At 37.2% G+C, this 22,382-nt stretch overlaps 1 protein-coding gene across 2 annotated transcripts in view; it reads right to left on the reverse strand.

The window, feature by feature from the left end:
* The window catches only part of Rpgrip1l (RPGRIP1 like), a 100,709-nt gene that overhangs the window by 42,052 nt on the left and 36,275 nt on the right, over positions 1 to 22,382 (reverse strand). The window contains exons 11-18 of one of the 2 annotated variants that reach the window (XM_055620924.1): positions 19,764 to 19,870; positions 19,438 to 19,488; positions 18,558 to 18,737; positions 17,825 to 17,942; positions 13,975 to 14,427; positions 10,570 to 10,721; positions 8,504 to 8,533; positions 7,750 to 8,128 (exon numbers count right to left, since the gene is read on the reverse strand). In XM_055620924.1, coding sequence (XP_055476899.1) covers positions 7,750 to 8,128; positions 8,504 to 8,533; positions 10,570 to 10,721; positions 13,975 to 14,427; positions 17,825 to 17,942; positions 18,558 to 18,737; positions 19,438 to 19,488; positions 19,764 to 19,870 — 1,470 coding nt within the window. The remainder of the gene's footprint in view (positions 1 to 7,749; positions 8,129 to 8,503; positions 8,534 to 10,569; positions 10,722 to 13,974; positions 14,428 to 17,824; positions 17,943 to 18,557; positions 18,738 to 19,437; positions 19,489 to 19,763; positions 19,871 to 22,382) is intronic. The other variant, XM_055620925.1, reaches the window with a different exon arrangement.

A 22,382-nucleotide genomic window follows, 5' to 3' on the forward strand; every position in this document is an offset into this window, starting at 1 on the left:
CCCAAATAACTATACCTAGCAAAACTTTCAATCATCATAGATGGAAAAAAAGTGAGACATTCCACAATAAAGCAAAATTTAAGCAATATCTAGCTACTGAGAGACCAAAGGATAAAGTGGTGGCAGCTATCGTTAAAAGCTAGAGTAGGTGTGGTAAAATAGTAATGCCCTGAGGGGAGAGCTACCTCACTGCATTCTTTCCCCACCCACCAGATATATGGTTGCTAGGAAACTGGACCATCCCCCTAGGGAGGGACACCTGGTCATTAATGGCCTGGGAACCTTCCTATAGCCAATCGATTCAAAATGTAGCATCTTGACCAATAGATGCTTGCCAGGCAGGAATTGCCCCTGCCTTGGGTATGCTGGGAGGGACCAGAATCTATAAATCACCCAACTAACCTGGGCACGCGCGCTCAGCTCCCACCGCTTCAGCTCCCACCGCTTCGGCGGTGGGGCTGTGTAGGCCCAAGCTGCAGCTTGTAATTTACAATAAAAAGACCCTCATGTGTTTTGCAACGGAGTCGATTCCTGTAGATCTTTTGGGGGCTCACGAACTGGGTATAACACTACAAATTTGTGAAAGATTTCTCTTTAGGTTAACTACATCAAAGAAAACTCAGGAAATAATCACAGACCAGAAAAGTCAAAAGGGAAACACACACACACACACATACATACACATGTGACAACAGCAACAACAAAATAACAGGAATCAACAATCATTGGTCACTTTCAACATCAGAGGCACAAATTCCCCAATAAAAAGTTAAAGACTAAGAAAATGAATGCAAAAACAGGATCCATCCTTCGGATGCACCAAGAAACACATCTTAACATCAAGGATAGAGACATGACTTTAGGGTAAAGGATGGAAAAAGAAATTCCAAGCAAGCAGACCTAAGAAACACATTAGCGCAGCCATTTTGACACCTAACAAAATAGAATTCAATGCAAAATTAATTAATCAGAAGACACAGGGAAGGACACTACATACTCATCAAAGGAAAAATCCACCAGACACTGTAACATCTTAACATCTATGCAGCAAACATAGGCCACCCAAGTTCATAAAGGAAACACTACTACAGGGTAAGTGATATATTAGCCCTCACACACTGATAGTGGAAGACTTAAATACCCCATTCCCTCCAACAGACAGATCATCCAGGAAAAAAAAAACCAAATAAATGTTGGAGCTGTTATAAACCAAATAGAACTAATGGATATTTACAGAATATTTCATGCAAACACAAAAGAATAAATCTCAGCATCTGATGGAACTTTCTCCAAAACTGACTACATACTTGCACACAAACAAGTCTCAACAGATAAAAGAAAGTTGAAATAACACCCACATCCTAACTGACCACTATGAATTAAAGAGTATTATCAACAACAGAAAACTTAAAAACTCATAAAAACCGAACAACTTATTACTGAATGAAAAATGGGTTGACAGAAATTAAAGATTTTCTAGAATTGAATGACTAATACACAACATACTCAAACATATGGGATATAACGGTGATTCTAAGAGGCACACTCATGGTACTAAATGCCTAAAAAAAATTAAAAAAACAGATCTCATATTAGTGACTTTACAGCATATCTGAAATCTCTAGAATGAAAACAAACAAACAATTCCACCCAAAAAGGAGTAGACAGTAAAAACAATCAAACTCAGGGCTGAAATTAATAAAATAGAATTTAAAAATACAAAGAATCAATGAAACAAAAGAGTTGGTTTCTTTGAGAAAAATCTTTAAGATTGACAAATTCTTATCCAAATTAACTAAAAGGCAGAGAAAGAATCTGTAAGCTAACAAAATTAGGAATGAAAAGGGGGATATAACAACAAACACTAATGAACTACTGAGAATCATAAGAATATACTTTAAAAAATCTGTATTTCACCAATTGGAAAATGTGAAAGAAATGGGTAATTATCTTGATAGATAACATTTACCAAAGTTAAATCAACATTCAATAAGCAATTTCAACAGATCTATAGCCCTTAGTAAAATAGAGGCAGTAATTACAAGTCTCCGAACCAAAACAAGTCTGGGGCCAGAAGGTGTTAGTATAGAATTCTACCAGACTTTCAAAGAAGAGTTAATGCCAATATTCCTCAACTTAGTCTATAAAATTTAAGCAGAAGGAACATTTGCCCAATTTGTTTTTCAAGGCCATAGTAACCCTGTTACCCAAACCACATAAAGACACAATAAAGAGGATTACAGACCAATTTCCTGTTTGATCATTGATACAAAATTTCTCAATAAAATTCTTGCAAACCAAATCCAATAACACACCAAAAGATTATCCATCCTCATCAAGTAGGTTTCACCCCAGAGACGTAGGGATGGTTCAACATACACAAATTGATAAATGTAATTTACCATATAAACAAGCTGAAAGACAAAAAAACCCACACAGGATCATATGCAGAAACACCTTTGGCAAAAATCCAACATCCCTTCACGAAAAATGGGGAGAAACTCAAAGCAATTTAACCAGAATTTGGAGCAACTCAAGGTTTTCTACTCTCTCCATACCTATTCAAATATAGTACTTGAAGTCTTAGCTAGAGCAGTAAGACAACTAAAGGAGATCAATGGGATACATTGGAAAGTCAAAAGTATCTTTATTTGCAGATGGTATGATTGTATATATAAGTGACCCTAAAAATTCAACTGGAAAACTCCTATAGCTGATAAGCACCTTGAGCAAAATAGCTGGATACAAAATTAACTCACAAAAATTAGTAGCCCTCCTATATATACAAATGACAAATAAAATGAGAGAGAAAGCATGGAAACAGTACCTTTAATGATAGCTTCAAATAATATAAAATATCATGTGGTAACTCTAATCAAGCAAATGAAAGACTCATATAATGAAAACTTTAGGACACTGAAGAAAAAATTTGAAGATAGAAGATAGAAAGCTCTCCTGTGCTCACAGATTTATAAAATGGAAATGACCATCCTACCAAAAGCAATATACAAAAAAAAGCAATATACAGAGTCAATTCTATCCCCATCAAAATTCCAACACAATTCTTCACAGAAATTGAAAAAAAAAAACTTTCAGTTTCATATGGAAACATACACACACACACACACACCAAAAAAAAAAAAAAACTCAGGAAAAATAAAACCTTCTAGAATAATAAAAAACTGCTGGTGATATCACCATCTCAGAGTTCAAGTTGTACTACAGAGCTATAGTAATGCAAACAGCATTGTATCGGCACAAAACCAGACATATTAGTCAATGAAACTGAAATGAAGACACAGACGTAAGTCCATATACCTACGGACAGCTGATTTTTGATTTTAAAAAAATCCAAAAACACACACTAGGAAAAACAGCAGCACTGTAATGGAAGTTTGGGTTTCTTTGTATGTTATGTAAATTTGTTTTTGTTTTAATCCCAAGTGTGGAATTTTAGTTGGGCTGTAGTTTGTCCACACCTGTTAATTGTCTTGTGTGGAGCATGGCTTTTATCAGCTGGTAATGGCTTTCCACATTTGGCACGGAGAGGGGCGTGGTCTAGCTGAAAATGAGAAGATGTGGCATTTGGTGTTGGTGTTTTGAGAGACCAGAGACCAGTGATGGTGTGGCAGTTCGGAGCACACAGGTTGGAGCAGAAGGAGAGAAATCCTTTGGAGTGCAGTGGTGTGGAGAAGACTGCTAGCTGTGTCTGCGATTGATGGAAATGAGTATGGACCCTTAAAAGAACCCCTTGGCCGTAAACAGCTGGGGTCTGTAAAGGCGTCTAGGCTCTCTCTCCCCACTACCTTTTCTCTCTTACGAAAGAAATGGGAGGTTGGAAGGGAGGTTGAGACCTAAACACCTATTTTTTTTAAAACTATTTTAAAATAGTTTTAAAAGAGTGCTACACAGCACCTTGACAAATGCTGTTGGTCAAAATGGATGTCTGGATGTTGAATAACACAAATTAATCCACATATATCACCCTGCATGAAACTTCAAATAAATCAAATACCTCAACATAAGACCAGATCCTCTGGATCTGACAGAGGAAAACTGGGGAATAGTCTTAAATTCACTGGCACAGGAAAAGACTTTCTGAAAAGAACAGTGATGGCACAGGCACTAAGAACAACAATTAATAAATGGGATGACCTCATAGAAACAAAAAAGCTTCTGTATGGCAAAGGACAACATTCTGCACCAGGCTAAAGAATGGCATTTTAAAGACCAATTTCACATCTAATAGAGGGCTTTTATCTAAAATAAAGAAAAAAACAAAACAAAACAAACAAACAAACAAACAAAAAACAACAACCCTGAAACATCAAGAATCTTTGGTCATCAGAAAAATGTGAATTAAAACTACTTTGAGATTTTATCTTATACCAGTCAGAATCAGCAAGATCAATACAGCAAATGGCATTTCATGTTGTCAAGGATGTTGGGAAAGGAAACAACTATTCATTGCTCATGAGAGTTTAAACTTATACAACCACAATGGAAATCAGTGTGGCAGTTCCTTAAGAGGCTGGGACTACATCTACCTCCACATCTAGCTACACCACTTTTGGACATATACCCAAAGGTCTCCTATAGAGAGGCTTGCTCACCCATGCTTATTGCTGCTCTATTCATAAGAGTAAGAAACTGGAAATAGCTTTGATATCTATCAACTGATGAACAGATAATGAGAATGTGCTACATTTACACAATGGAATATTGCTAAGCTGCTAAATCAAAATTATGGAAATGTGCAGAAAAAGGATAGAATTAAAAAACAAAACAAAACACCCCAACAATCCTGAGTGAGGTAATCCAGACTTCAAAAGACAAATTTTCTAAGTTTTTCTCTTATATGTGCATACTAGTTTCTAAGCCTTTAATAGGCATGCTATAATCTGTATAATCACAGAGGTTATGTATCAAGTAAGGGATTTGAGAGCAAGGAGGATCTCTCAAGGAAGGGAAATAGATTATTAGTTTTGAAGAGACAGGAGGGAGATGTTAGTGGAAGGATTAAGTGGGAAAGGGGATGGATGAGAAAGTAAGAAAGGGAATATGAGAAGGGGAAAACCAACATTAAAGGCTATTTGAGGGGGTCACATGGAAACCTAGATCTCTCCAAACTTCCTAAAATATATACATATTTCAAAGGCATATAAACAGAGTCACCAAATAAAGGGGGAGACATCTAGACGTCTTTCATCACCAAGTAAAACATCCAGTTCCAAAAAGGGTTATATGTAGTTGAATAGTGCCCACAGGGGTCCCATGGAAACCCCTAAACATTCTAGGCTATCACCAAGGTTACTGGTTGCCCTCCACAACCTGCACAGGCTCTAGCCAGATATGCTTCCAATCTGAAAGGGAGAGTGGAACCCAGGCTCCCCCTCCCAACCCAGAAGCTATCAGCAATTGACACATGCTTGAAAAAGAAAAATTATATTTTTCCAACAAAGTCTTACTCGGTATATTAACCATATGTATGGGCAGGCCCTGTGCCCAGCTGTAGATGCCCAGCACAAAACAAACGTATGCTATTTTGGTGGCCTTTTTTTTAGTTCTCAAATTGCTTTGTTTGGGCATTTTTGGTTTTGCCTTATTGGTCTTTTGCTTGTATATTATAGTTTCTAAGTTTGTTTGTTCTTTTGAGACATTGTTTCTCTGTGTAGCCATGGCTGTCCTGGACTACCTTTGTAGACCAGGTTCGTGCACCACCACACCTGGCTCGATTCTGTGTTTTTATAGGGTTTGTTTGTCTGTTTCTGTCTTTCTTTTTCTTTGCCTATTCTTTTTGCTTTCTAAAGGGAAAGAAAGTAGAGGGCTGGGGAGATGGCTCAGCGGTTAAGAGCATTGGCTGTTCTTCCAGAGGACCCAGGTTCAATTCTCAGCACCCCAGTTGCAGGAGATCTGACACTCTCATACAGTCATAAATACAGGCAAAACACTAACAAACATTAAAAAATAATAAAAATAAATAAATTATTAAAAAGAGAGAAAGTAATGGCATCGAGTTGGGTGGAAGGATCTTGGAGAAGTCAAGGGAAAGGCTAGTATGATCAGAATACATTGTATAAAAAATTTTCAATAAAAATGTGCAAGAAAAATTAAATTATATGACAATGACCTATCAAATAGATTTAAACAGTAAAGAGAATCTATTTTTTCATCTATCTGTCTGTCTGTCTGAAATTGTGTTAGAATATCAGCAAGTGGTAGAGTGCTTGCTTATGTGAGCCTCTGGAGACCTAGCATTGGGAGTGAAGGTAGAGGATGGTGTAGAAGAAAATAAAAAGAAGTAACAGAAATTATGGAGCTGAAAAAAAAAATACAACAGTGCAATGGAATACATCCAACAGTGGGTTCAACAGGAGAGGTGAAGTTGCATAGGAAATAATTCAGTGAACTTATAGATAGATCAGTAACACTATCAAATGTAAGGAATGGGAAGAAAGAAGAACTAAGCCAGAGAGACCTGTGGTGTGTCATTTAACATACCAACCTATGAGTCAGGAGGAGAAACAGGAGAAACAAATAACTTAAGAAGAAATGACAGAGAACTTTTCAAATTGGGTGTGTAACATTATAGTACACATACAGGAAGACCAGTAAACTACAAACAGAAGAAACACAAGAGGAAACACATCTAGACACAAACTATTCAGAACCACAAACAAAACCTTAAAAGCACTATCATGTCTATGTGACTCACATTAAGGTCAATAGGTGGCCTCTTAGAAAGAACGGCTTTCCCAAAACCAGTGGTTTGATGTACTACACATATAAAAAGGATAACAAACCAAACCAAAACCAAAATTCAACAGCCAAACTACTAGCCAGCAAGACTATCCTTCAAAAAATTCAAAGAAAAAGTAAGAATACTCTAAGATAACCATGACTGAAACCATTTTCTGGCAGTAGATCTGACGTCTAGAACATACCAAATAAGAAGTTTTCTTCACGCTGAAAGGAAAAGGAACATGATGGTAACTCAAATCCACACAACTAAAAGGACTAAAAGGGTGACTGCAAACATAATTATAAAAGACCATGCAGGTATGTTTTCTTTTCTCCTCTTAAATATTTAAATCTTAAATCAATAATAGTAAATTATATTGTTAGGTTCATAATACTTCAGACAGATATATCATGAAGGACTGAGGCAGAGCTGCATGGAGCAAGGAAATGACCTCAATGATAAGCATATATATCAGAGTGAAAATGAAGTCAATCTACAGGGACAAATAAATGCCCAAAACAGTAAGTATACAGGTTAGTAACAAGAACACTATAATTAGTTTCTCTAAAGGTGGTGGGGGAGAGAGGGGAGACAGGACAGTATGGGGAAGAGAGGTGAATGTATCACAGCCTGCTATATGCATATATGAAAACATCATAATATAACCCATTATTTTATGCAATTAATATACACCAATAAAAATGGCAAAATGCAGGAATACTATATACATATATATGGTAGCAACAACACAAAAAAAGGAAAGAGAGAATGCATAACATTAGACTTTTTATATTTTAATGTAATCATGTCAGTATTGCTTTTGAGTACACCATAAATACCCTCAAATTTCAATCAAAGAAATAACTAAAAATATAAACAATATTATAAACCTGAAGTACAAAAATGTCTAAGGTTAGGAATATTAGTTACTAATAAATCATAGATACAACTATGATATACTTGAGTTTTGCTTTTATGATTTTATAGAATCAAGACCATACTCTTACCTGAGATACACCTGTCATGTGCAAGGGAAATCAGAGGCACATTGACTTTTCCTATGTAAATATTCTCCTGGGTATCATTATCATCAAACACATAAAAACTCAGAGACTCTGACTTAAGGTATCGATCCAAATCCATATTCATTGGCACTGGGAAACTCATATGGTCATCAAACTGTGGATCATTACTACTGGGAATGATGGCTGTGTCATGGTCTGGAAAATCAAAAAACTTGTACACAACATATGCGTGTGGCTGCAGGTGGCTTGCTCGGGATTGGAGGTTGCTGCAACATCTTACTGTAATGTGAAGTTCATTTAAGTTGCCATCTGCGGAATCTGCTGAATTGATCTGAGCAATTGTGGGTTCTTGCTGACTCAACTGGAAAAACATACAGATTAATGTTATAGAAATAATACAATTAAAAGATAATTATTAGCTGCCAAAACCTCCAAACAAAATTGTGCAAATAGACATAACTACATACTTTCATGTCAAAGTCATTTTTTCAGCAAAAAGATTCTTATTTAAAATTAACATGCTTCAGAACAGTGCGATGAAAGACCAAGTACACATGAGATACATATCCTGTGCTACTGGCAGCAAACATGGGCGACAGGATATTTGTAGAAATCGGTCCCAATATCAAATAAACTCAAGACGAAAAGTTAATGTAATGCTCTTTAATTCTCCTTAATAACCGAAGAGCCAAATGAGTGATGGGTCCGAAGAACACCCTAACTAAATGAGACTTACCTGTTCATCAGAGTATGGTTTGAGAGAAGCCTGAAAGAGTAAAAAGCTGGACTGAGAGGGCATTCCGGAAGAGACAAACAAAGGTACTGGGTAGAGCTAGAAACTATTCCATGTCCCTCTTGGGAACCACAAGCGATAAATCTTTTATAGCTGAGATGATCTGAGAAAAAGAAAATGCTGGTGGTCCAGTGCTTCAATTAGTTGAGCACTGGAGAACTTTCTACCTGGCCCCTTTTACAGTGCCCAGTCTGGATTGAGCAAGAGATGCTGGTCACAATGCCCCCAGTGAGACCTCTGGTGGTGTGCAAGTACAATGACTGCTTACCAAGGAGAGCTTGCACTCAACCAAGAAAAGCTCAGTGGAATGATTTCTAAAGTACTCCCTCTCCCTGCCCCCTCAATCCATCCATTAAAGTAGAACCACCATGAAGACACTAATTATCATCTGTGTTACAGCTTTTTTCAAGGTGTGCTGTGAAGAACACTACAGGAAGGTGATCCCTGGGAAGCAGTTATCATGTCCCCTTTGGTGTGAGAATCTACATTTACACACATCCTGTAAGTTAAAGCCAAAGAAAACAATGCAGCCAGCCAAAGTAAAAAGGAAGATAATTTCACATAACATTACAGGGATATTTCATGGATCTGTACAACAGAAATAGGGCTGGTCCCTAGGAAGCTCATACAACTGGGAAAACACCAGAATTTACTTTGTTCTCCATCTTTCTCTGAATGCTGGCTCATTAGTCTCCCTTTGGAGTCTGTGTTCATTTCATTCTGCTGACTAACATGGTGAAGATGGCTGCTTCCTGAGCATCTGATTATCAACAGCTCCCACTTTTACACACTCTAGGTATGAAGACTCTTGCATTTCCTTGCCCTCAGAAGGCAAAATCTGCCTGGTCCAATTGAGGCCAAAGGGATAGTCCTTAATCAAAACTGGGTGGACTTACTGGAGGTAATGGGATCACCTAACATAAACCTGCTACTGGAGCCCAGAACCATAGACTCCAAGGAAAGAAGAAAGATAACTATGACTGCACACATATTTCAACATATTTCTGCCATGTTCTGTCCCAGTCACTCACATACTTTTTCTTTTGCTATTCATGTTATATATAAAAGGTCATCAACTCTAGAATTCTATTTAACTTGACTCAGTGCATTTGCTGGTTCATGAAACCAATAAAAATATGGTTATCAAGACTCAGTGAAATCTAGTTTGGAATGGAAAATTGCATTTAAACTCCTGGTTTCAGCAAGAAAATATTAATTGTACTCGCCATTTCAAAAATCTAATGATAGGAAACAGTTTGAAAGAATAGAGAATGATAAAATAGTTCTTTCTTTAACAAGTATAAATTATAAATGAAGGTCTTTTCATGTGTGATAACACTATTATAGTTATATTTTCGAAGAGTGTCGTAGGGAGTAGGAGGGAATTCCTTCACATCAATGGAACAGTTTGGTGTCTTGTGGTAGTGGTTTAGTGATTATCTACAGGCAATAAAACTTCACAGAATGAACACACAAATGATTGTGTGCAAATACTGATAAAGTCTGAATGAGGTATGGAGCTTAGTTAATGGAGCTCAGTGTCGATTTCTTGTCTTGCTTGTTCTGTTTTTCAGCACTAGGGAGTGAACCAAGGGCCTGGCACTGCACATGCTAGGCGAGCACTCTACCACAGAACTACATCCTTAGCCCTTTAGACTGTTTTTGATCAGGGTCTTGTGAAGTTGCCCAGGCTGGTCTTAAATCTGTAATCCCTGTGCCTCCAGTCCTTTGAAGATCTGGGATACGAGGCATGCACCCCCATTCCCAGTTTGATTTCCACCTTTTAGGATTATAACTGTGTAAGATGTTACAACTGGGAGAAGTTAGCAAAGTATACATAGGCCAACTCTACTGCTCTTCCTGCTTCCTGAGCGTCTGATTATTGTAAAATAAAGAATTAAATTAGCCATCTGATACTTGTAAAAGAAAACAATTTCAGTTTAAAGCATGGGATATAAGAAGACAGTACGGATTCCTGTGCTAGGAAAGGATCTAATAGTCAAGCTTACCAATTGCATTTTCTCTGGCTTCTTAAAATTTGATGTTATATATCCTAATGCCTTTGCCCGCTCTCGATAAAGTCGAATTGCTTGATCCATGGGAACTCTTAATCGGAACCAGTATTGCACTGTGCCAAAATTTGGGATGTCTCCTTTAGTTCCTACATATAATCAATGCATAACCCTCTGTTAAAATAGTCACATAGATGAGAATATATACAAGTGAAGTACAGCAATAGTATTATATATTACAGGCATAAAGTTTTATACAGAGAAAAATAATATGACTTGCACAAATGATGTTTGATTGTCAAATGGCAGAGATGAAGAAAAGTTATGTCTGGAGTATGAGTTTCGCTGCATGTTAAATATTAAAGAGTCATGTCAAACTATGATTGAGCTATTTCAACTGGAATCATTTCAATCTTGCATATAAAGAAAAATCCAAACAGTGAATCAGATACTCCAGAGATCTTATGGATACTGTCGTACTTTTCCTTAAACAAGTTGGACTCAATCTAGCTTGACATTTACAATATACAACCTCAAAATTATAAATATGATATTCCATATTCTGACTTAACTTTTAAGGGATCTTTGGCATCCTTCCACTTCTTTGGACCACAAGCATATGGAAGAGGTCATAGACGCCAAATAACAGCACTGTCAATGTGCCCCTGTATGGTACTTGACCCGTACACTCCACTCAGGCAGCTTCTCTTTCTCTATCGAGACTCTGCTACATGGCTTCTGGAAGATTTAACAGCCTAAGCTTTTGTTTCAGCGCTGTAGGTCCTTACTGCACTGAGCGCTCAGTCTGTCTATTCGCAAGAGTGCAGTGCATACACCACTTATGTTTCTTAGGGGCAAGGACTGCAGCTGCCTTCAAAATGTTTTGAGAGGGACTGGTACACATCTAAACACATCATATTCTGTGACCTTTTCTCAATATTACCATAGTGTTAAGTATATTATGCTTCATCAGTTTTTTTCTCATGAATGGGCCAGCGCCATCAATATTGGAAAAGATTTAATATCTGCCATTATTTCAAAAAGCCCTCAAACAAGATATTAATAAAAGCAATTTACTTGTATAAACATAAAGTATCTTTGGATGAACTTGTAGCCTTTGGTGACAGGCCAGGGTGCCTGAGGACAGAAGGGAAAAAGAAGCACTTAAATCTTTTGGTTTCTGAGTTAGGAGTCCATTATCTAATCAGTGAGTCACTCAATCATAAAATAAAAGCCCTCTTCAGACACTAAGTTGGCCTCCCTTGTCCTTCAGAGGCCTCACTTGGCTTCTGGAGGAACACATGCTCAAGTTTTCCTGCTATGCACTGGCCACTGTTTTCTTGGCTGTTCTTTCTTCTTCTTCCTGAACCCAACAAATTTTGGAGGTCCCAATGCTTAGGCATTGGTCACCTTCTCTTCTTTATCTATTATATAAACCCAAAGGGTAAAGTATACTGTAAGCAAGTGATTCTTATTTCTGGATAGCCATCCCCAGCCTTTAGACAATTTACCCAACTGTTTACCTGATACTGCCACATAGATGCTTAATAGGCAGGTCCATCTTGTCTAACAGAATTTTTCATTTTCTTCTTTGTAATTGGGTCTTCCTTGGTGAATTACAATACCATTCTCCTACTTGCCCTTGTCAGAAAAATAGCTTCCTTTATTTCCCTCACTGACCTATATTCAACTAATTGGTAAATATTTTTATTTTGGAGACAGGGTGCCTAGCTGAGGTTGGCCTCAAACTGACTATGACCTTGAACTTCTGATACTCATGCCTCTACCTCCCAAGAACTGGGGTTATAGATAGACCTGCATGCCATGTGCTAAGAATCAAACCTAGAGTTTTGTATGTGCTACACAAGGACTCTACCAATTGAGCTATAGCCTCAGCCCAGCAAATCTTGAGGGAGGAGCTAATGAACAGAGAGGCTGAAATTAGTAATTGTATGGTTTCTTTTCTTATCATCCTTCCCCTGCCTAATAAAAATAGTAGCAGTTGTGGGTACCTGGTTGGTACAAGATCTGGTACAGTTGTGGGTACCTGGTACATCCATCATGGATGGCACAGTGGATGTGTGTCATTTGGTTCATGAGGAGCTCCCTCATGAGGAGCTATTGCCAGTTAATGGTTACCAGGGGAAGGGGTATCATTTTCTTCAGTAGTGTAGTGATTAGTAAACTGTCTACAATCCAGTAAGTAATGTCTTACCCATGCTCAACCAAGCAACCCTAACTACACATAGTAGGGAAAAAAAGACAATAAAGTAGGAGGATAGGTAGGAAAGAAGAGTGTCAGCAAAAGTAGGAGAGTTAGGTAATAGGGAGTGAATAAACATTGTGTATGTATGCATTCATACATGTGTACATAAAATTATTAAATTAAAAACAATACATTAATTAAAAAGTATTGGTAGAAGAAAAGGGAAGTAGAAACATAACAGTAAGAAAGAATTTTAAAAATTGAAAATAAAGTAGATTGCCCAATAATATAAAATATGTGCAAATAAAATTAGATAAATACATAAAGGGAAATAAGTAAAACCGTAATTTCTCAATATTATAAAGTAAAAATACCATTACTACAAGTGTATTAAAAGAAAAATATGGGAAGTACAAGGGAAAGTTTTTTTTTTTTTTTTAAAAAAAAAGAACAAACAAGAGGAAGTGTTAGAATGACTTGGGGTTTCTGAAAATTGAAGATAATTTCAGTTATGTGGACAGATGTGGTTGGGAGGGTTCAGATGAACTGGACTCTTATCTGTCTTGTGATTTGTACTGGTGCTCAGTCTATATTGGGCAAATGTCTGATGTCTGCCAGAGCCTTTTCACTTTAGTTGCTTCTCTGCTGGCTATTGTGAGCTTTACGGTTGGTAGGTTGGGCAGGTTCTCTTGCTAAACACACACACACACACACACACACACGTATATATATATACATACACAGACATACACATATATAACCTTAATATAGATACATACACACACAGACATAGATACACATATAATATATATTATAAAATTGTGTGTGCTTGTCTTCTCCTCTAGGCATAGGCTTTGTCTGTCTTATTTATCAATAACTACTATTCCTACAATGAAGCACCAGTGTTGTCTTCAGAAGCATTTGAAGAATGTAGTACAATTAACATTCTAATTAAGCAAGTGTAACAATCTCAAACTAAACCTTTGACTTTGTATGTTTAATGGCTATTTACAGTGGTCATAAGTATTAATAGCTATTTTGTGCTATCATTCATGACACTGAAGATAGTTCAATTGCCTGTGAGCAAAGATCAGTTAATACCCTTAACGTGTGAGGTAAGATATAAATGTAGAATGCCAGTGAACACATAAGCCAACCTAGGATTCAAACATCCAAGAATCATAAACTGTACTTACCAACTAAACTTGCTGTGCAAAATATTCGACCACTTTTTTCTAGGATCTCATGGAATCTCAGTTGACATGCTGCAATTGTTTCATAATCCGTGCTGTAGGCTTGGTGGAGCTCCAGAGTGACAGAGTTCTTCTGAATGTACTGCAGAAATAAGTCGTTGACATGGACAAGATACTGAGAAGTAAAGTTATACTCAGGGTGAAGGCCTCGCACTATGGGAGTTGTCTGCAGCTCAAAGTCATAGAAAGCATAGGTACAGAAAGTGACAGGCTCTTTATCACCAGATGCCCGCAGGACTTCAGAAGAAAATGTGACTTTGTTGATGTGGATTTCAAATAGATTTTCTCCTCGTTCTAGGTGGATGGTTTCATCAAATTCATCAACAGAGTCATCTGGCATGATTTCTGGTTTAAATTTATACTGCTTAGTGCCATAGGCAATATCTTTTAACTGGGCTGCAAGAGAAAATACAGTTTAGAGGTTAAAATGCTGACATATGCAGATGCAAACTAGCTTATGAAGTGGTCAGATGTCAGGGTGCTTTTAGAGAATATTCTCTATCTTAAAGCCTATAATTTCACTGTTATTCTCTGTAAATGTTGCTTATTCATAACAACAGCAAAAAACCTTCAAGACTTGCTTTAACACGTCATTAAATAACAATATTGCAACTTCAAAATATATGCAAGTGTAATTTATCTGTTTACAATTAAGAGAACGAAAATGAAAAGTATTACACCTCCAGTTGTAAGAGAGCCTTAGCCAGGAACAGGAAAAGAAAGGCAAGCCACAGCTGAGGTCACAGATGCCATGTGTTCCTTTAGCTCTGCTACATCCATTATCGTTTCTCTTACAGAGTTAATCTCTCTTTTTTAATAAGCTATGTCTGCTTCTATGTTGGGGGAGGTAATGGATATGCCCAACATCTCAATTATGGCAGTAGTGTCAAGTTGTACACACACGCCTAAACTAAACAAATTTATTCTTTAAGTATGCAGTTAAAAGTACATCAGTTATATTTTATAAGGCTGTTTTTTTAAAGGCTGTGCATCTTTCTATATGCATAGCTTGCCCTAGTGTTACACATAAGTCTCCAGAAGGAATAAAATGTGTCCTTAACTGTTCCTACAGTCTCTGTGGAACTCCCCTTCAAGAGGCACCAGGAAGAAGTTCACTGCCAGGCTTCTCTTATTTTCTTCTTTGTTTCAGGCTGATGAGCACTCTCCTTTTGAAACTATTACTCTATTTTGCTTCTGTGCCATTGTTCTCCTCCTTTTTTTAATCCCCTTTCTTTTAGGGTTTTCTTCTCTGCTAGTTTGTTTGGCTCTACAATGCTAAGTACTAGCCCCTTTCATGCACACTGTCTTCAGTACTTGAGTCACCTGTCTCATCAGCAATTTTATACTCTTAAAAGTTATTGAGGATCCCAAAGATTTTTGATAACAATTTATACTTATTGTTATTGATCATACTGAAAAAAATGTAAATATTTTAATATATCTAACAAAACCGTCATGTTAACATAAATCATAGTATTTAATTTTTCAAAGTTGTAATTTCCAAAAAAAATTATTTTAATACTTTCAACTTTTAAAAAATTTTTTTTAAAAATATTTTTACAATTGTCTTTAGGGCCTGACTTAATAGAAAACATCTGGAATATGGATCTGTGGCTGTGTTTACTTTGTTGTGATACTGGATGTCATATAGCCCCTGAAAAACCCCATGATAAATTTGTAAGGAATAACAATGAAAAATAACACATTATTATTATTATTATTATAAAACTAGTTTTATCCTTGCAAACTTCTACAGCCTTGTGGGTTCTCAGACTGTACTTTGAGAACTTACCTCTGATGAAGAACTAACTAAATGTCTTTATCTGACTATGCAGAACTTTTCAGAAGTCAAAGAGCGTTGTGTACTTTTTTTTTTTTTTCTAAGTAGTACTCAATAAAAGTTTATTTAGCCCAATTTTTTTGGTTAAAAGGTAGGTCACCAAGTGAAGAATTTTCATTCAAGTCTGTGCAAGCCTTTACTAGCATGCTTTGCCTGCCCCCTAAATCCGTGATTCACTCACTCCATAAACATGATCAAGCCTCTAAGGCATCATAAGCAAACTGCTAGGCAGTAGGAATACATATGGGAAAACCGAAGCACTGGCCTTAAGGAACTCATACCACACAGGCCAGTAAATAGAAGTCTGTCTTCTATTGGAAAGAACTTGTGCCAAGAAAATGTGGAAAGTATTGTCTTAATCCATTTGTAATGCTATCACAGAATATCTGAGTCCAGATATTTTGTAAAGAAACAAAGATCATTTGTTTTATTTTGGTGTTGCAGGTTGAAGCAGGGTTCCGTGCAGGCTAAAGCATGCATTCTATCACTGAATTACACTCCCACATAAGAGATTTACTTTTTCTAGTCAGTTGTAGAGGCTGAGAAATTTAAGTTGAAGATTCTGTATCTGGCAAGGGCTTTCTCGCTAAGCTATTCCACAAGGTAGAAGGGACCATATTCACTTACAACAAACCTCCTCTCCAGTAATGAACCCATTTCCATAATAGTGGCACTGATCGTTTCTTGAGAGCAGAACCAACTGACTTAACTGCTTCTTAAACATTCTATCTCTCAGCATGGTTGCATTTGAGGTTAAGTTCCCAAAGGCAGAAACAATGGCAATATAATGTCCATTCTGCCTCCAAGATGCATAGATGTCACAAAGAAGACATGAGGTCCTCTCTCTCTCTCTCTCTCTCTCTCTCTCTCTCACACACACACACACACACACACACACACACACACACACACACACACACCACCCTAACAGTAAGGAAAAGCATTCTAGATGTAAGGTAGGAGAAGTGACAGAAAGAAGCCTACGTTAGCTCTGGCTTCTAGCTGGGGGAAGTGCTTAGTGAGAACACTTCATTTGAATTGCAAAGTACACAAACAACTAGAGACAGCATGGTGTCCTTTGTGAATAGGTACATTCTTAGGATAGGGTCTCTAGATAGCCCAGGCTGCCCAAGAGCTCATCACTGTGCCCAAGCTGACTTCAGACCTGCATTCCTCCCACCTTATCCTCTGGAGAGCTGGGATTACATGTGTATACTGCCATATAGAGCTCTCTCAAATGATTTCCGCATTTGCTAAAGTTTGAAACTCACTGTGAGGGCATTTCAGGTATAGGGAAGATGGGTGAATCAATCAGAGCCAGCTTCCTAGCACACTAAGTACCAAGTTAGCTTTTGAAACACAGAAGGGTATTTATTATCTGATGTCAAGGAAGAAAGGAACCAACACTGGTGCTTGGAATGAGCAAAGTGAATTGAATAAAAAAAAGCACATAGAGGGCTGGAGAGATGGCTCAGGGGTTAAGAGCACTATTTGTTCTTCCAAAGGTCCTGAGTTCAATTCCCAGCAACCACAGGGTGGCTCACAACCATCTATAATGAAAATTGGTGTCCTCTTCTGGCGTTCAGGTGTACATGCAGGCAGAACACTGGATACATAATAAATAAATAACTCAAAAAAAAAAAAAAAAGAACAAGCACATAGAGTTGGCGAAGATGCACATGTTGCTTAGAAGAAAAATCACAAAGGTGCTGTGACACTTGAGTCTGTGACACTTTATATAGTTCTTTGAAATCTTGACTACAACACTGAATTTGAAAACAGTTAATTCTTGAAAAATCCTACTAAACATTTTTGAGTAGAAAAGAATCAGATGAAATAGTCTTTCTGGTAACTTATTCCAGCTTCAAATTGGGAAAAAAACAGAGCAGGAAGATATTGTGAGCGAGGGTTTGGACAGCATTTTCAACCACCATAAAACTGTGCACACTGTACCTTCAAGCTTTTGGATGCGTGCAGCTCTGATATCAAGAAGATGAACATATTGTTCCACTTTGAGTTCATAATCTTGCTGCAAATTTTCCATCTTCTGAGTCACTGCTTCAACTTCCATCTAAAAATAAGAGACAGAAAGGTTCACTACATATGATTATCCTATTTGCATCTGTCAAAGTGACTTTGAGCCAAGCATTTTAAGATGGAGCTTTAAAGCTACCATGCTAGGATTCAAACATTTCTAAATGGAATTTTAAGGCTACCATGGTACAAATCAAGCACTTCTAGTTGGAGTTTTGAAAATTAGGATGATTTTAACATCTATTGGATGGCTAGCACAAACTCTAAACCACAGTGTCCTCCTGTCACATGGCTTACAGTGGTCGTTTCCTTTTTTCTTTTCTTTTTTTACAAATCTCCTTCTTATTGAAAGCTGACATGGATGGCTGTGGCAGGGCTTTAGGGTGATGACTACGACTCACTGAAGACTGTGGTGACACTAACAGAAGTGACCTTAACTCCACTAAGCATTTCCCTAAGGCAAGGCATTTTCATTTGTTTTAAAACTATTTATCCTCTCTAGTTATAGGGCTAAATTTCAGGAATTTATTAATATGTCATAATAGGTAACAGGAGATAATAAAAGGTGATAGAACAAAACGTTTCTCTGAAAAGACAACCATCAGTAAAATACCACAGAAAATATGCCTTCTCAACCAGTGTCTGATAGTACCTGATAGTCTTTATTGATTTTATGTTGCATAATTAACATATTTCTTGTCTTTTCAAGTTCTTGCACTGTTTCTGCATGAGTTGCTTGAAGCTCTTTCATGGAACGTTCTAGATCTTTATTAATTTCGCTGTCCACTTTTTCTAAAAATGAAAGGTCTCCATTTTTTTGTTCTTTCTGAGCCTAAAGTAAAACCATAGTTTTTTAATTGAAACAAGAATTTATAGAATGTGACCATGCGAATTAATGTGATACATTAAAAAATGCTCAGTTAAATTCACGAGCTTCCATTTTTCCATTAGAAATAAAGCAGATTTAACACAAACATTTGCATTTAGAACAACAGACACTTAGAACATAGAAATTTAGAACAATTACAGAGAAATAAAAGTAGCTTATCAATTTCATAACATAAATGAAGTCACAGACATTTTTTTCATCTGATCAAAATGTACATTATGATATAAAAAGAGTGTACTTGTAGATTAACAGTACATTTGAGTTATGGTTCAATGCATTACTTCAGAAGGCAAACTTGGTTTTATAATGGGTCAGGTAAAAATAAAGTGTTTTGTTTTTGTTTTTTGTTTTTTTTTCAGTCAAAGAGCTTTAAATAAGAGTGCTGAGGTCTATCTTAATATGACTTTGATGTCATGATGAAATATGCATATGTTATAACTAAATGTCTTCTAACCATTTCCTGAGTCTGAATATAGCATTGATTCGCTCTTTCTTCCCCCCCCCCCACCACAACGATGCAGTGAGCTTTAGAAGATGCACACACAATTCACTCTCTTAACATCAGGTTAATAGATGAAGGGCATCATTACATTGGAAGATGCCATGAAGCCATGGCGTCAACAACTAATTGTTAAAATGCTACCTTTATAAGCAGGAGGGCTTCACTCAGGTCATCAGCATTAATATCACTCTCCTGTAGTAGAGAAAGTTAAAGCTCACAGTGAGGATTAGTTCAGAGTACAGAGTCCCACTACACTGACTATCTAGTAGAACATACAGTGCCTGAGGCTTTAGGAAAGCAAGTCAAGTACGCAGGACATTCAGCAACTTAGAATACCTGCACACAAAATTAGCAAACAGGTGTGTCAGCTAATAGAAAAGTGACACATCTGTACTTCTTGCTTTGTTGTACACTTTTTTCTATGCTGAAGATACATACTCACAAAGTAAAGAGGGGAAATGGTTCACCTGGTTGAAAAACTTCATGCGGTTTGTAAGCTCATCCAGCTGCTGCTTTTGCTGCAGACACTGAAGCTGTAGCTCTCTAGTCTCTTGCACGAGTTTCTCATTTTGGTCTTAAAAATAACACATTGGAAAGCTAAGTTAGAAGTATGTTGAAGAACACGTTTAAAGAACTTAAATATGGTTACATAGCAAGCTGGGTCTGGTGTCATTCAGAGTAGAGAGGAAACAGCCAGCAACTCAGACACAGCAGGAACGAGAAGCCAATGAGCACCATCGAGTGCCACCATGTGACTCGCTTGTCTACTGCAAAGTCAAGACTCAAGTTCACAGTATTGACACAAGGAAGCTGTGCTCTCTGGGACTTCAAATGAACAGCCTACTTAAAGTGCCTGAAAATATATGTTTCTAAATATATGGTTTTACTTACTTATTAAGGGTCCTGAAAGACATGCAAAAAAAAAATTGTCTTTTAGTGTTCTGGCTGACTTCCTTGAATTTTCTTTTTCCTCAGCATAAAGTCAGTCTTTGTAGTAAAACAAGATCATTTATTTTATAAACTTCAAATCTGTAACTTAATCAACCATACCCCCCCTAACAAATCTGTTCCAACAGGAGATAGATTCTGAAGCAGAATTAATGATAACTCGTGCATTCTAAGTTCACGGGGCTCCTGCTATTAGCAGGACTGTGAGGGAAAAATTAAGAAAACAACAAATTCATACACTAATTTCTTGTTCTCTGTATTAAACGTGCTTAATTTATAAAGGGGTTGGAGCATGAACTAGGAAGATGGCTCAGCAGTTACGTGCTGTGGCTGCATTTCCAGAGGATTTGGGTTCAATTTCCAGCACCCACATGGCACCTTATAACCACCTGTAACTCTTCTGGCCACTGCTGACATTGCATGCACATGGTACACACAGACTCACAGGCAAAACACTCAGGCACATGAGGAAAAAAAAGCCATTAATGGCTAGCGGGCAGATGCACTACATTCTTTAAAAGTGCTGTGCTCTTAGGTGCACTCCCCACTGTCTTCACTGTGGCAGGCAGTTATTCAGCTTTGCTGACTCCTCATGGACTACTTCTAGACTAGGCCACCCAAAATGCCTCTCTCAATTTCTTTTTGATCCCAAGAATTTTTGTTTAAGTCCTCAATTCAAGTTGTACATCTTTGTTTCCTTTTCTTAGTTAAAAAAAGCAAGTAACACATTTGCCAAGAATTCTTTCCATGAACGCATTTGCATTCTGACTGGTTATACAGAAGTATGTTTCTGCCTTTTTCAAGGCTTTGTGCTCCCAAGCTATGAATACTGCACACAAATAAGAATGTTAAATTACACAGTCAAGAAGAAATGTACTATACTGGGATGTTTTTAATATCATAGTTCTTAGACATTTTTGGGATTATAAAGATATAGAGATTAATAAGTATATAAAAACTTCTAATGTATGGATAGAAAATTAAAGGTTATCTTATGGTAAAAATTGCTATATCCTACTAAACTGAAAGAATTTTCAAGTGTGAAAAACACCTGGAAAATATGAAGGTATGGATCAAACACTTGTCTCTAAACTAAAAATTATCATTAATAATCATTATGAATTCTTATGAGGTAAAACTTTTCATGACTCCATTGGGGGTAGGAGGTCAAACAACCCTTTCACAGGGGTTGCTTATCAGATATCCTGTCTATCAGATATTTGCACTAGGATTCATAATAGTAGCAAAATTACAGCTATGCAGTAGCAATGAGCTAATTTTTGGTGGGGGCCACTACAACATGAGTAACTGTACTAACGGGTCCCAGCATCAGGGAAGCTGAGGACCACTGTACAAAGGATGCCCTGCTCCCTCCTAACATGGACACCGGGTGCACTGTCATCTCTCTTATGCTCTAGTTTGTTTTTTTAGTTTTTTGAAACAGGGTTTCTCTGTGTAGCCGTGGCTGTCCTGGTCTTGAACTCTCAGAAATCTACCTGCCACTGCCTCCCTGAGTGCTGGGATTACAGATAATGCGCCACTGCACCTGGCTCCAGGTTTTTTGTTTTTTGTTTAAATCCTTTCAATTTTGCAGAGCTGAGAATATGTCAGTAGGTACAAATAGTTATGAGTATTTCCATCTTTTATTCGTTTCTGTTTTGACAGCTCTGCCGCCATTCACTGATATTTTAAAAATAGAGTGCCATTTGTGTGAGAGTAACTTAATGGGCAAACATCATAGAGCACCGCTGACCTCCTTGCTACAGAATTTCTGTAGAATTCTACATTATATTCTCTCTTTATCAAGCTGCTTATTTAGGATATGTTTGGTTCTTTAAAAATACCACACTGCTACAGTTCAAAGAGAAAATAGGCTTGCTGAATTATAATATGAAAAATCAAAGCACTCTGTATGAGATGAAAAACAACCTCCTTACCTTATGATTTGACAAAAAGCAGGTTAAGCTAAACAGCATTTTATTCAAATGAGATGCCATTTCGCTCTTTAACTTACATTCTTCCAGCACGCCATTAATAATAGCTCAGAGAACAATCCAACTAAACAATTCTCAGAGCTCCTTTGTGCTAATATCTTCAGCTGTGATCAATATAGCCATATGCATTATGCGGAATTATGC

The sequence above is a fragment of the Psammomys obesus genome, unplaced genomic scaffold (assembly GCF_907164565.1).
Source record: "Psammomys obesus unplaced genomic scaffold, mPsaObe1.curated_primary_1811, whole genome shotgun sequence".
NCBI classification, from domain to species: Eukaryota; Metazoa; Chordata; class Mammalia; order Rodentia; family Muridae; genus Psammomys; species Psammomys obesus.